The sequence below is a fragment of the Cucurbita pepo genome, chromosome 17 (genome assembly GCF_057944985.1).
Source record: "Cucurbita pepo subsp. pepo isolate OVF chromosome 17, ASM5794498v1, whole genome shotgun sequence".
Classification (NCBI taxonomy): Eukaryota; Viridiplantae; Streptophyta; class Magnoliopsida; order Cucurbitales; family Cucurbitaceae; genus Cucurbita; species Cucurbita pepo.
The window spans coordinates 11976735-11989885 of NC_141814.1; the positions used below are offsets into that span (position 1 = coordinate 11976735).

Consider the following 13151-nt stretch of genomic DNA (forward strand, 5'->3'; position numbering starts at 1 on the left):
ATGTAATAATAATGTAATTTTATTTTAATTAGATGATGATTTTTAATATTACCAATCTTGTTAAAATAAAATAGTAATTATAAACTATATTAAAATTAATTAATTGTTTTTATTTTATTCTTATTTTTTCTAAATGGATATTACAATTCTGTTAGTTCGGTCTCGTGCCAAGGATTCAACCCATGGTTTATAATATAGATTTGACATATGATGACTCTGACATTCTCGCCAACGTGATCATGTTGGCTACTTGAATTAAACTGCATCCAAGAGTGAAAGACAGATTATGCAAATGAACCCGAGTTATTTCTTTGCATATTTACTCTCATTTGGATATGATCTCGGTAATATTTATATATTTCTTATTTACTCGAATGTTATAAAAATAATTTAAAAATATATTTAAGGTAAAAAGTTTTGTTGTTGTTAGGGAGAAATACCCTCCAAAATTCAATTTAAAACTTACCTTTGACAGGGGTGCAACAAAAAAAACCAATAAATCGACGAACCGACCGAACCGACTCGGTTTGGAATTTGGTTCGTTTGTCTTTTAAAAACAAATAAAAAACCGGCCGACCGAAGTTATGAATATATTGAACTCAAAACCCTAGCCGCCCAACCAACTCCTCGTTTTTGTGCAACCAATTGTTTCGATCCATCCGTCCGAGCAGTTCACCGTCACCATCCCTCCGCCGTCGTTCGCCGCCCACCGCTTCTCGAAACCTCACCGAATTTTCAATCCACCGCCGGTCGCAGCCTACGCACCTCGCAACCCTCCGCCGTTCGCAGGTCTGTAACCGAGAACCGAACCGATTCGTTTTGAGCATTATTGGACATTGGTGGTTCGGTTCTTTATTTGGCCAAAACCGAGGAAACCGAACCGGATTGCAACTTCGAGTCATTTTTGGGCTACGCATTCAATGTAGCAGCACATAAACCCTGGTGTAGTTCCGCCATAGCTTTCCCTCCTAAACCATTTCCATTTTTACTCTGTTCTTTGCTTCTGGTTCTTGACTGAGCTCGATTCGTAGGTAAACGAAAGATGTCGCTGAGAGTACTCAATCCAAATGCAGAAGTTCTCAACAAATCCGCCGCTCTGCACATGAATATCAATGCCGCGAAGGGCTTGCAAGATGTCCTCAAGAGCAATCTCGGTCCTAAAGGAACAATCAAAATGTACGTCGTTATTTATGATCTTCATAATCGCTTCCATGTTTCGATTTCTCTCATCACTTTTCGTATCTATATGTTTAGGCTTGTGGGTGGTGCTGGAGATATTAAGCTCACCAAAGACGGCAACACTTTGCTTAAAGAAATGGTTAGCGCTCTCTGCCCTAAATCCTATTCTAATCTCAGATCTCTTATTTCAATAGATTTTCCGCGTACGTCTTGAATCGGGGTTGTTATTATTGATTTTTTTCTCCATCGGGTTTACACAATAGAGAAATATCGCCTAAATTGCTGGGTTGTTCATATATAAGCTCATTACTCATTTATTGACGCAGAATCCTTGGAAAAATTTCACTACCATTCACCCAAAAGAGATTTATTTGATAGGAGAACATTAAGTATACCATCCATACTTGTTTTATATGGTTGCAGCAAATTCAAAATCCCACAGCAATCATGATAGCACGAACAGCTGTTGCTCAGGATGACAGCAGTGGAGATGGTACTACTTCTACCGTGATTTTTATAGGCGAACTTATGAAACAGTCAGAACGTTACATTGATGAAGGTTGGTACCTTTATTTTAGTGGTACCGTTATTTACAATTATGGTATATAAAATGTCAATTTTCTCCGTGGGATATGTGTTGGTACTTCTGAAAAAGTTGCGTGAGTGATGGAATTATATTCAAGCTCAATACAGGCCTCTGTGTGGTGAAAACGCTAGCAAGAAACACTTCGTTGTTGGAGAAGTACACATAGTATAAATGGCCGACTTTTCAGAAACATATTTAAAATGGATTCTTCAACTTGAAGTTATTGATGAAAATTTGTTTGACGTCTCTTTATTATGTTGTTTAAAGAAGAAACTTTTAATCCTGGGAATGAAGCTTCTTTACATCTTATAGGAATTGGTTGATATTCTCCTATGGGTGTGTGTATTTAGTGGTATTTTTTGATCTAATGGAGTTTAATAATTGATCCAGGCATGCATCCACGTGTGCTGGTTGATGGTTTTGAGATTGCCAAAAGAGCAACTCTTCAATTCCTTGAACAATTTAAGACTAATGTTGTGGTTGGTGAGGAGCCGGACAAAGAGATCCTTAAAATGGTGGCAAGAACGACACTAAGAACAAAGGTTATTTGACCTCACTTTTTCTCTTCTTCTGTGTAATTCATGCTGAAACTTTTGCTGTCTCATCTCATATGTTTCTAATGGTTCGATCTCATGTACAGTTGTATGAAGCATTGGCAGATCAATTGACTGATATAGTAGTTAATGCGGTGAGTACTCATCTCTTAGTGACCATAATAACATATATGACCTGAGCTCAGATTGAAAATTCTAAGCCTTATTTTTCCTTTTTGAGAAGAGAAACAAATTTCATTGATGAATGAAATATAGAGAAATCTTATATAAATTATGATCATATGATTGTAGACTGTTGAACATACTGCTATAGATGATTGCTTGTACCTTTTTTGGTTTATGGGATGTGTTTGAATTATTACAGGTGCTCTGTATTCGTAAACCAGAAGAAGCCATTGACTTGTTCATGGTGGAAATCATGCACATGCGTCATAAGTTTGATGCTGATACTCGCTTGGTATGTCTAATATTCTGTGAGAACTTCTTTTGAATGAGAAATATATTATTAAAGAATCCAAAAAGATGCTGGAGGATTAAATATATTCCCAATCCAATAACCAAAGAGATAGCAGAAGTGATCTCCAATTGGCATTAATAAAACAGAGAGCAACTGCAGAACTTTTTAGTTACAGATCCTCATCTTAGCAATGGAAAAATTTAGGATCTTATTCACTTGATGAAAAAAAAAAAAAAAAAAACAGTTCGATTTTAGCTTTGTTTCCACTATTTCATTGCTTTGTTGCATATTGGTCAGTATGTTGCAGAAGTGCTCTATTATCACGCAAACAACGTTCCATTTCTGAGAATGTTCTCCACAGTTCTGTCAAAATTAATCATTTAGTGGTTTTTATTTTCTTTTCCTTTTGTTATTCTGAATGGATTCTTTCTGGGTTTTTGTTCTTGTTTTAAAGAATAATTTCGTGCCATCTATGGTTGTTGTTTCATTAGAAGAAACAGGTTGACACATTTTTTTGCATCCCAGTTATTTTTCCTCTATATTCTTTAGTACATCTCTCTTTCTTTATGAAGTTTTGCATTTTCATCTTTTTTTGTGATGGGAGCATTTGTAATTTGGAAAAGGTATAGAAAACCATTATCAAAAGGGAATTTATACTTCGAAAGGAAAGAGCATTTCTATTTTCTTTATGTATCTATTTATTTCGATGGAAATCTAATAAAAAATATTTGTTTTAATGGAAAAGTAGAGAACGGTTTTGCCCCCATTTGCTTAATGCTTGTAGTTTTAGCTTTTTGGTGAAGAATTCTGCAATTATTCTGTTTGATTCATGTTAATTCAAGAGCTTTTTTCCTTCCCTCTTTTTCAAAATCTCATTTGTTTGACAGAGTGGTTAGATTTCTTATTTTATCCTAATTGTACATTCTCAAACTTTTTTTTTTCCTTCTTTCATTCCTTTATTTATTTATTTATTTGTTTGTTAGTACTTTAATATTTCTCAATTCTCTGATCATCATTCACTAGGTTGAAGGTCTTGTCCTTGATCACGGCTCTAGACATCCTGATATGAAACGGAGGGCTGAGAATTGTTTTATTTTAACGAGCAACGTTTCTCTGGAATATGACAAAAGGTATTGATGAGTCTTTCTTTAATTTCTATATCTCCATAGTTGGATAAATATGTTACATGTAATGTTGAATCCATGTTTCGTGTTGTTTCTGCATTCCTAAATGTAGAATAAATGCATGTTTCTATATTGCTGCCCCAGGCCTGATGTACTATGGCATTGGTGGGTTGAATTAAACTAGTTATCCTGAATATGAAATGTGGATCACATTCATTTATAGCCTTATATCACTATAATGTATTGTGAACATTGATAAATTGATGGCTTTTCTCTCAGCGAAATAAATGCTGGATTTTTTTACTCTAATGCGGAACAGAGGGAAGCCATGGTTGCTGCTGAAAGGCGTCAGGTTGATGAAAGAGTTAAGAAAATCATTGAATTGAAAAACAAGGTAAGAATGTTAATGTCATGCATGTTAGTTATTAAAACCATCTGCACTTTTTAATTGTTGTCTTATATTCTTGTCATATGCAGGTTTGTGCAGGTAATGACAACAACTTTGTTATCATAAATCAAAAAGGAATTGATCCCCCATCTTTGGATATGCTCGCAAGGGAAGGGGTAAGGCTGTATTTCTTGAAGTTGTCGTGGTCATTTTTTTTTCTTTCTTCCCTTGATACATTCGGTGTGAAATGATGTTTAAGCCTCATCATGAAAAGACTTATTGTAGCACCTTGAAGGGCTGGTGAACTTTAAAAGCCAATCCCATCACCATTACGAATGAAATGTGTTGTAAAAAAATATGTCCATCATTTGGACCAATCCATCGGTGTATAGCTGAGGAAACACAATTTCAGTATGTTATCCTTTAAAAGTTGATAACAAAAGTCCAATGATTTCCCAAAGATGTCTCTAGAAGTAATATGTTTTGGATTATAAGTACGATATTTTCTTAACGTATGATGGTTTCTGACAAATTTGACTTTGAAATCTGTTTCTCATGCTTGTACAAGAAATTTGTTTCTCATGTGACTTCGAAAATATTTGGAAACTTGGTCTTATGATATTTGATTTTCTTTAAGACTTTTACTTTAAGAGTCATTAGAAACATGTAATCAATTTGTTCAACTTGTCAGGAGTACAATGTTTTTATTCTTTTTTCTTTTGAATAATATGTTTAAATATTGCTATCGAACTCTTTTTTCTTTTATTTGAAAGTGATTGAGATGTACATCAATATTTGAATGTCTTTGAACAATATGTTCTTATAAATGTATCTTCTTTGCTCTTTGTCTTGCCTAAGTTACTAGAAAAAAACATATTGCATTGTAAATTATATGTTATTCTATTTCATGTATTACAAGTGTTGCATGATTAATAACCATTACAATTTATGTGATTTGAGTAAGGGGGCATGAAATCTTGGGTTGACCACCATTTATCTGTCAACTTATATTCATTTTTTTCATACATGCTATGGATCTACTGTAGATAATTGCCCTTCGTAGAGCCAAGAGAAGAAACATGGAAAGGTTGGTTTTGGCCTGTGGAGGAGAGGCTATAAATTCTGTTGAAAATCTTACTCCTGATTGCCTTGGATGGGCTGGACTGGTTTATGAACATGTTCTTGGGGAAGAGAAATATACATTCGTGGAAAATGTGAAGAATCCCCATTCATGTACAATCTTGATCAAGGGTACTTCATTGAAACTTCAATCCTCATTCTTGCAAAATCTTATTAATCAATTATATTCTTTTTTCTCATTGGTATCCATGATGGTGCAGGACCTAATGACCACACGATCGCTCAAATTAAGGATGCTGTCCGTGATGGTCTCAGATCAGTTAAAAACACCATCGAGGATGAATCTGTTGTCATGGTAAGGTTATATTTTCTGGCTGTAATTAGACATGCAACTGAATAATGAATGTGCAATTTGTGTCAATAGAATTATTAATCTCTGCTGTAACTCGAGATGTAAGGGTGCATCATTTGACTAACATGTCTGAGAAAATGACGAAGAAAAACAACATCCTCAAGGCAACTTAAGAGACTGCTCTCTGTAACTTCCTGGATACAATAACCAATGTTCAGCATTTGACTTTCTTATTTCCACATTTGGCTATTCACATGATTTCTTATCCACAAATAGAAAAAAAATATGTTTTTTCCTTCTCCTCCCCCCGATAGCCTCGCCGCTTCAGTTATGATACACTGTACTACAATTTGTTTTGCTTCTTGACCCTATGAATACAATAGAGGAACCAAGTTTGTGTAATGCTTTAACTAGGAAATAGCGTGATGGTTGAGATTTTCAATCTACATTTGGCTACCAATGTTTGAGATTTTCTTGCAGTCCTAAGATATGACTGGTGGAACTTTCAGGGTGCCGGATCCTTTGAGGTTGCTGCCAGACAACATTTGATAAACGAAGTGAAGAAAACAGTTCAAGGAGTAAGTTTCCCTAGAAGTATTCTCCAGCATCCTTTAGCATACTTTTCATTTACCTCATTTTATTGTGACCTTCTCAACCATTATTACAGCGTGCTCAACTTGGCGTCGAAGCTTTTGCCGATGCCCTTCTTGTGATTCCCAAGACACTTGCTGAGAACTCTGGGCTTGACACTCAGGATGTGCTCATTGCTCTAAAGGTATAGTGTCCTTAAAAACCCCCCACCGTGCGCTTTGTCATATAATTCTACCATTTCCCTCCTCTGAGGCTGTTATGACATGCTAACTCTTCCTTTCGATTTGAATCCAGGGAGCGCATGACCGGGGCAATATTGTCGGGCTAAACCAGCATACAGGAGAACCAATCGACCCCCAAATGGAGGGTATCTTTGATAACTACACAGTGAAGCGCCAACTTATCAATTCTGGGTACATGCCTCATTTTTACTCCTCTGTTCTTGCTGAAGTTCTTCCCAAGCTCTAGAGTCAATAACAAATGTCAGACAGAAGTTGTCATTATTTCTAGCTTTCTAGTCTTTTGCCATATAACTGGCAGATACCGTCGACAATAGGTCTAACGGTTTTATGCCATTGTTTCCCTTCTAGTCATATAAATGACCGTTGAAGATTGTTGGGAGGGAGTCTCACATTGGCTAATTTAGGGAATGATCATAGGTTTATAGGTAAGGAATACATCTCTATTGGAACAAGGCCTTTTGGGGAATCCCAAAGCAAAGCCATGAGAGCTTATGCTCAAAGTGGACAATATCATACCATGGTTGAGGATCGTAATTTCTAACCATAACCATATTAGTAGGGGTATTGATTTGGTCACTCTTAACTTTTACAGGCCTGTAATTGCGTCGCAGTTGCTATTGGTGGACGAGGTAATTCGTGCTGGGCGCAATATGCGCAAACCTACTTAGGTAGGTTTGACATGTAACTAGCCTTGATGATCTGCTAGAGTGAGTGTTGAGCTACCTTCTTGGAGGTATTTATTAACTATTATTAGGCCGGCAGTGATCTTTGGTTCACATGGTGGTTTGTGTGAAGTACAGCGGTGGTTTTGTGCTCGAAGAACAGGGGATTGAGCGAGCGAAGCAGCTTTACCAAGTGAAATCAGTCATTTCTTGAAAGTAAAGGCCGCACTCGCCTTTCGATTCCTATTCGAAACTTCTCCCTCGAGGAAAGCTCTGTTACGCACCTTCTCCGTCAATTCCTCTTTTTGTTTTGGTATTTTTTTTTTGCATTTTAATACTTTCTTCCTAAACGTCTGACTTAAAGTTTGATCTTATTTTAAAGCTCGAAGTTTCTTCCTATTCGAAACTTCTCCCTATTTTGATCTTAATTTTCAAATTCTAACAAAAAAAAAAAAAAAAAAAAAAAAAAAAAAATCTATCTATGATGAGAACTTAATTCATAATTGACGATATATTTCTAGAAATTTGTTATTTCTTGTTTTTTTTAGTATAATGTTGGGTTGATGTTTTTTTTAGTATAATGTTGGGTTGAAATTTAAAGATAGGACGTTAATCCAATTTATTACGGAAAAGATAGTGTCTACTTATACTTAGGACTTTCTAGCGGGTCAATCATCATGAACGAATTTAGTTCAAATGAACTCAAGATCTCCATGAACGAATCAATATTTAAATTTGAAGCAAATTTTTATGGCAGACAAAATTATTTAAATGTTGAGCTATAGTATTTATTAATTTTAATTCAATAAAATTTTGAATGGGTGATTGGAATAACATGAAAAGTAAGATGGGCACAAGATCCCAAGAAAAAAAAAAAAAACCTCCCAAATCAATGAAGACATGAATGAATGATGAGCATATGAACAGTTGATGTCAAATTCTGTTTTTTCAAGAACAAAATCAATTATGATCCGTGGATTCAAACTGTTTGAGGATAATTCCAAGGATCAATCCATTTTGAAGTTACTGGGAAGTTGCCTTCAATTTCCTCCACAGAGCTTCTTTCGAATGGGAGCTTTTTCCAAGCTCCGTCGTTAATGGCTGCTTGAAGAATCAACCTCCATTATCTCCACGATTCTCTATCAATTCCCATGATACCTAGGACCCTAAAGTCAGTTCCGATGTCCGTTTCTTCCCGTACCCTTCTCCTTCTTCTCACCGTAGTCTCCCTCTCCGCCGCCGCCTCCTCCGCCGCTGAATGCCCTCTTAACTTTACCGTCCTCCGCCAGTTCTCGCGGGGCACCACCGCTTCCCGCCCCGACTTCTCCGATGACTGTCAATACATCCGTCTTGGTCTCCGCCTCGTCCTCTCTCAGTACCTCAAACTCACTGGCTCCTTTTTGCCCCCTGTGAACTCTTCCGATTCGTGCTGGAATGCTTACCAATCGGTCGTTGATGAAACTCGGCCGAATTTTAACGTTCGGACCTCTTGTGGATTTCAAACTGGCTGGATCTCTCAGGGCTGTATGAATATCAATACCAAATCGGAGTTCGAGAGAGTTGTTTCTAAATCGGCGCTGACTAGCGTTGTTGCGAGTTGTAATCAATCGCTCGAAAACGGTTCCCCCTGTGCCTCGTGCACGACGAGGCTCGCGATCGTTCAGGCCTCGTTTTTGACCGGTCCGTCGATCGGCAATGTCACCGATTGCCCTGCCTATCCGTCGATCTACGCGGCGGCGTTTGCAAATCCATTCGGACCGACGGATCAGGGAACTGCCAAATGCTTGTTCTCGCTCAATCCTCTATCGTCGGGGGATTCATCAGGCAAGAAGCTGAACACAGTGGTGTTGGTGGTTCTCATTTGTTGCAGCGTCGCAGCAGCAACGGCGGCAGTAGTCGCCGGCGGATGGTTTTTCTGGCGAAAACAGGGGAAATCAAAGAAAAACGACAGAATCCGTAGAGTAGAAACAGGAATGGGTTCTGGATTGGAATCCATAAGTGCAAGCACGACGCTGGTGAAGTTCACATTCGATGAAATCAAAAGGGCGACGAGGAATTTCTCAAGAGATAACATAATTGGAAGAGGAGGCTATGGAAATGTGTATAAAGGGGTACTTTCTGATGATTCTGAAGTCGCATTGAAGCGGTTCAAGAACTGTTCTGCAGCAGGGGACGCCATTTTTGCACACGAAGTTGAGGTAATTTCTAGTGTCCGACATGTTAATCTTGTTGCTTTAAGAGGTTATTGTATTGCAACAACGCCATTAGAGGGTCATCAAAGGATAATTGTATGTGATTTGATGAAGAATGGTAGTGTTTATGATCATTTATTTGGGTATTCTGATAAGAGATTGAGTTGGCCAATTAGGCAGAAAATTGCTCTTGGCACAGCCAGGGGATTGGCTTACCTCCATTATGGAGCTCAGCCCGCCATTATCCATAGAGACATCAAAGCCAGCAACATCCTTCTGGATGAAAATTTTGAACCAAAGGTTGCTGACTTTGGTTTAGCTAAGTTCACTCCTGAAGGAATGACTCATTTGAGTACTCGTGTTGCCGGGACGATGGGGTATGTAGCTCCCGAGTACGCGTTGTACGGTCAGTTGACAGAGCGGAGTGATGTCTATAGCTTTGGAGTTGTTCTTCTCGAGCTTTTGAGCGGGAGGAAGGCGCTCGGGGTGCGGAACGCCGAGAGCCAGCCGTTTCTAGTGACTGATTGGGCTTGGTCCTTGGTTAGGGAGCAAAAGGCCATGGATGTTGTTGAAGAAGGCATGCCTGAGCTGGGTTCACCTGAGGTTGTTGAGAAGTATGTGTTGATTGCTGTTCTTTGCTCACATCCACAGCTCTATGCTCGGCCATCAATGGATCAAATAGTGAAAATGCTTGAAACTGACCTCTCTGTTCCTTCAATCCCTGAGAGACCCATCTCTTTGGTTGCTGAGATTGATGAAATAGAGAGATCTATGAGTAGTAGTGGCTCTGTTCAGCATTCTAGTTCTATTGGCTTTCATAGTTACACGTTACCGAACGACCGAAAGTAGGGCGGGGCCGGTTTCCCGATCAAAGAAACCGACCCTGTTTTTCAAAGAGCAAAAGGAGGAATCTATTCTAGAAAGAGCAGCTTACTAACGATCAGTTGCACGAGAACTGAAACACGAACTAGCTATAGACTCCTACTGAAGGTTGTAGCCGGGAATTTTTCGTAATGAGTTATTTGTTTTGTTTGTTGGGTTAGTTGGATGGTTCGAAAATTAGATGCCATGCTTCTACTCCGTTGTAAAGATAGATAGATTTGTAAGTATTTAGTTTTTCGATCCCTTTTGAAGCTCACTGTTGGGGGAAGAATATAAAAAGCATAGCTGCGAGATCCCATGTTGGTTGGAAAGAGTAACAAAACCTTTCTTATAAAGATGTCGAAACCTCTAGCTAGTAGGTACGTTCTAAAACCTGGAAGCGCTTCCCAATATTATTAAATTTATTTATATTATGTTAATAACTTCGAGATTTATGCTAATTTAATTTTTGAGCTTTCAAAATTATACACGGAGATTATCCAAAATTTTAAAATTCACATATTTACTTGAAATTTAAATTTTTATCTAACCGATAAAATTATTTTTAAAAAATTTAAATTTTTCAAAAGATAAAAATCGAAAGCTCGATTAAATAGATTACGTATCATTTATCTGACTCGGGTTATTAAACGTAATATTGAGAAACTATTAAATTTAATAAAGTTTATCAACTAAATTTATATTTTATTGATAAATACTATTTTTAACAAAATAATAATAATAATAATAATAATAATTTTTAAATATTTAGTAACACATGATAATATGAGTTAACCATTAAAAAATATATATAATGTAGTAGCTCTGCATCATTTGATGCAACTACCAACAAATTCCGCTAGGCAGTTGGAGATTGGAGACCACACCAGAGAGAGAATCGTCCAGCGGCATGGCTGCCGTCAAGCCCCCGAAGACGACGCCGGCGAAGGTACGGCCGGAACTCCATCCTCGTTCTCCTATTTGTTCTCTATATCCTCACAATTTTCCTTCTGATCGGATTCAATTGATTTTCTTTCTTTTGGCTTCTCGGAAATTGAAACCCTTCAATTCCGAAGATTCGAATGGAAAATTGGTAACTAGAAAAAGGTTCTACTAAAACTGATGCTGCTTGGAGATGGTTGAGGTTCCTTTATTTTCCTCCTTTAACAAGTACTATGGCATAACCGAAGTTTTGTTCAGAATGTTTTATGATAAAATAGGGATAAATTATTCGATCCAGCCGCTGCCTCTAAATGACCGTATAGGTGGATATTCCCTAATATCAACTAGACACAAATTTGAAGTACTTTTGTAGTAAATTTTCAGTTTCATCTAATAATTTCTAGTAAACAGGGGATTTTGATCCATAGGGGAGATTATCACTTGAGATTTGCTTAACTATGGAAACAGGGCGATTTGCAAAACTTGATACTAGTTTGTAGGTCAATCTCTTAGTATTTTTTGAGAATCAGTGCTCCTTTAGATCAATTCGCAGTAATTCGAACGTAGCTATACAGAAATTCTTGCAAGTGATTCAAAATATTTGTTGGCAATGGCAGTAGGAAAGTTGTCTTGATATTCAGAGTTAGCTGTTCTAGCACACTCAATTTTATTCAGTTAGTTCTTGACTGTGTTCTTTAGATATGGTCTTGTCTGTTTTGTCTTAGGATATGGTGAATTTTATGAGAATTTTGAGTGCTTAGTATTTACTAAGATTGTTTTACAAAGTCCAAAGTCTATTACAGTCGTATCGTCACTGGATCAATTTGATTTTTCCAAATCTTGAAGTTTAGAGTGAAAGTTAAGGGATCAAAAGTGTGAGTTTTACAAATTTCAACTTGGAACTTGCTGGGGATCTTTATTTGTGGTTGCATTGGCTTTGAATCTATGAATAACAAGTCCATGTTAATTATTGGAAGCCTCTTTTGGTGTAAGCTAATGAGCTAGTTTATAGGCTCCAGGGCTGCCAGTAGGTCTGTATGCTGCGCAATGCGAGGAATGCTTCAAATGGAGGTTGATAAGCAGCCAAGAAGAGTACGAAGATATTAGAAGCAGATTGATAGAAGAACCCTTTACTTGCCATAGGAAAACCGACACTTCTTGTGAGGATCCTCCCGATATCGACTACGATACAACTCGAACTTGGGTCATTGACAAGCCTAACCTCCCAAAGACCCCAAAAGGTTTCAAGAGGCGTTTGGTGCTGAGAAGGAATTTCTCTAAATTAGATGCTTACTATGTCACACCGACAGGGAAAACGGTTAGATCATCTACGAAGATGCTAGCCTTTGTAGAAGCAAATCCACAATACAAGGATATACCTCTTTCAGACTTCAGTTTTGCAGTCCCAAAAGTAATGGAAGAAACTGTACCTGAAAGCATCTTGAAATCTGGCTTTAGTAGTTGCAAAAGAAGTAAGAAAACAAAGGATGAATCTGTTGATATTGACGGAAGATGACAATCAGTTCATTGCAGCATTCAAGTGTCTATTCTTTGAGAAAAAACCAGTTAGTGAAAGGATTCTGCTGTTTTGGCTTGAAAGATGTAGCTTGGTCTTTCTCCTCCTATTATTGTACCATTTTCTTGTTCATTTACAAGGACAATTTAGACTGTTGTATATATGGCCATTTTGATGATAATCAGAGAAGATTCTTGGACTTTGGATGAGTTCGACATGACTCTTGAATAAGGTCAAATACTCGGATAGGTGTTTTTACCATTTATTGATATGAGCAGGTTAGGTGAGTGTTAGATACTTGAGTTTTTATTGATATGAGCAGGTTAGGTCGGTGTTAGATACTTGAGTTGTTTAGTATAGCATAGATTTTGTTTAGAGTTCAAGCGAGCGATAAAACCATCATGATCGGCCTTAGGTTCCAAATC

At 37.5% G+C, this 13151-nt stretch overlaps 3 protein-coding genes across 7 annotated transcripts; all 3 read left to right on the top strand.

Moving 5' to 3' along the window:
* Nucleotides 1-644: 644 nt before the first annotated feature.
* On the top strand, nucleotides 645-7614 carry LOC111779170 (T-complex protein 1 subunit zeta 1). The gene is made up of 15 exons (XM_023659250.2): nucleotides 645-1176; nucleotides 1255-1318; nucleotides 1603-1738; nucleotides 2156-2307; nucleotides 2406-2453; nucleotides 2684-2776; nucleotides 3800-3906; nucleotides 4180-4294; nucleotides 4378-4464; nucleotides 5335-5539; nucleotides 5629-5723; nucleotides 6230-6298; nucleotides 6388-6495; nucleotides 6606-6724; nucleotides 7146-7614. The coding sequence occupies exons 1-15, from the start codon at nucleotides 1043-1045 to the stop codon at nucleotides 7219-7221; spliced, it is 1608 nt and encodes a 535-aa protein (XP_023515018.1). The 5' UTR covers nucleotides 645-1042; the 3' UTR covers nucleotides 7222-7614.
* A 391-nt stretch (nucleotides 7615-8005) lies between these two features.
* Nucleotides 8006-10600, top strand: RKF3 (receptor-like kinase in in flowers 3). Its single transcript, XM_023657837.2, has one exon. It carries the CDS (start codon nucleotides 8367-8369, stop codon nucleotides 10254-10256), a length of 1890 nt encoding a protein of 629 aa, XP_023513605.2. The 5' UTR covers nucleotides 8006-8366; the 3' UTR covers nucleotides 10257-10600.
* A 481-nt stretch (nucleotides 10601-11081) lies between these two features.
* Nucleotides 11082-12925, top strand: LOC111778096 (methyl-CpG-binding domain-containing protein 4). 5 transcript variants are annotated; one of them, XR_015413320.1, is made up of 3 exons: nucleotides 11106-11217; nucleotides 11345-11533; nucleotides 12223-12359. XR_015413320.1 is itself a non-coding variant. In XM_023657742.2 (3 exons), exons 2-3 carry the CDS (start codon nucleotides 11404-11406, stop codon nucleotides 12724-12726), a joined length of 513 nt encoding a protein of 170 aa, XP_023513510.2. In that variant the 5' UTR covers nucleotides 11106-11217; nucleotides 11345-11403; the 3' UTR covers nucleotides 12727-12925. The 5 variants fall into 5 exon arrangements, 4 of the variants coding, with proteins under 4 accessions (XP_023513509.2, XP_086975195.1, XP_023513510.2 ...); XM_023657742.2 differs by having other exon boundaries at nucleotides 11345-11412; nucleotides 12223-12925; XM_087119070.1 differs by having other exon boundaries at nucleotides 11345-11406; nucleotides 12223-12925.
* The last annotated feature ends 226 nt before the right edge of the window (nucleotides 12926-13151 follow it).

Bases quoted from the DNA above. Each gene is read 5' to 3' on its own strand.
- RKF3 (XM_023657837.2), top strand. From the start codon at position 8,367: ATGATACCTAGGACCCTAAAGTCAGTTCCGATGTCCGTTTCTTCCCGT.
- LOC111779170 (XM_023659250.2), top strand. From the start codon at position 1,043: ATGTCGCTGAGAGTACTCAATCCAAATGCAGAAGTTCTCAACAAATCC. The intron at 4,465-5,334 runs GTAAGGCTGTAT...GATCTACTGTAG, and splicing joins ATATGCTCGCAAGGGAAGGG to ATAATTGCCCTTCGTAGAGC. The intron at 6,496-6,605 runs GTATAGTGTCCT...ATTTGAATCCAG, and splicing joins ATGTGCTCATTGCTCTAAAG to GGAGCGCATGACCGGGGCAA.
- LOC111778096 (XM_087119069.1), top strand. From the start codon at position 11,106: ATGCAACTACCAACAAATTCCGCTAGGCAGTTGGAGATTGGAGACCAC. The intron at 11,218-12,229 runs GTACGGCCGGAA...TATAGGCTCCAG, and splicing joins CGAAGACGACGCCGGCGAAG to GGCTGCCAGTAGGTCTGTAT.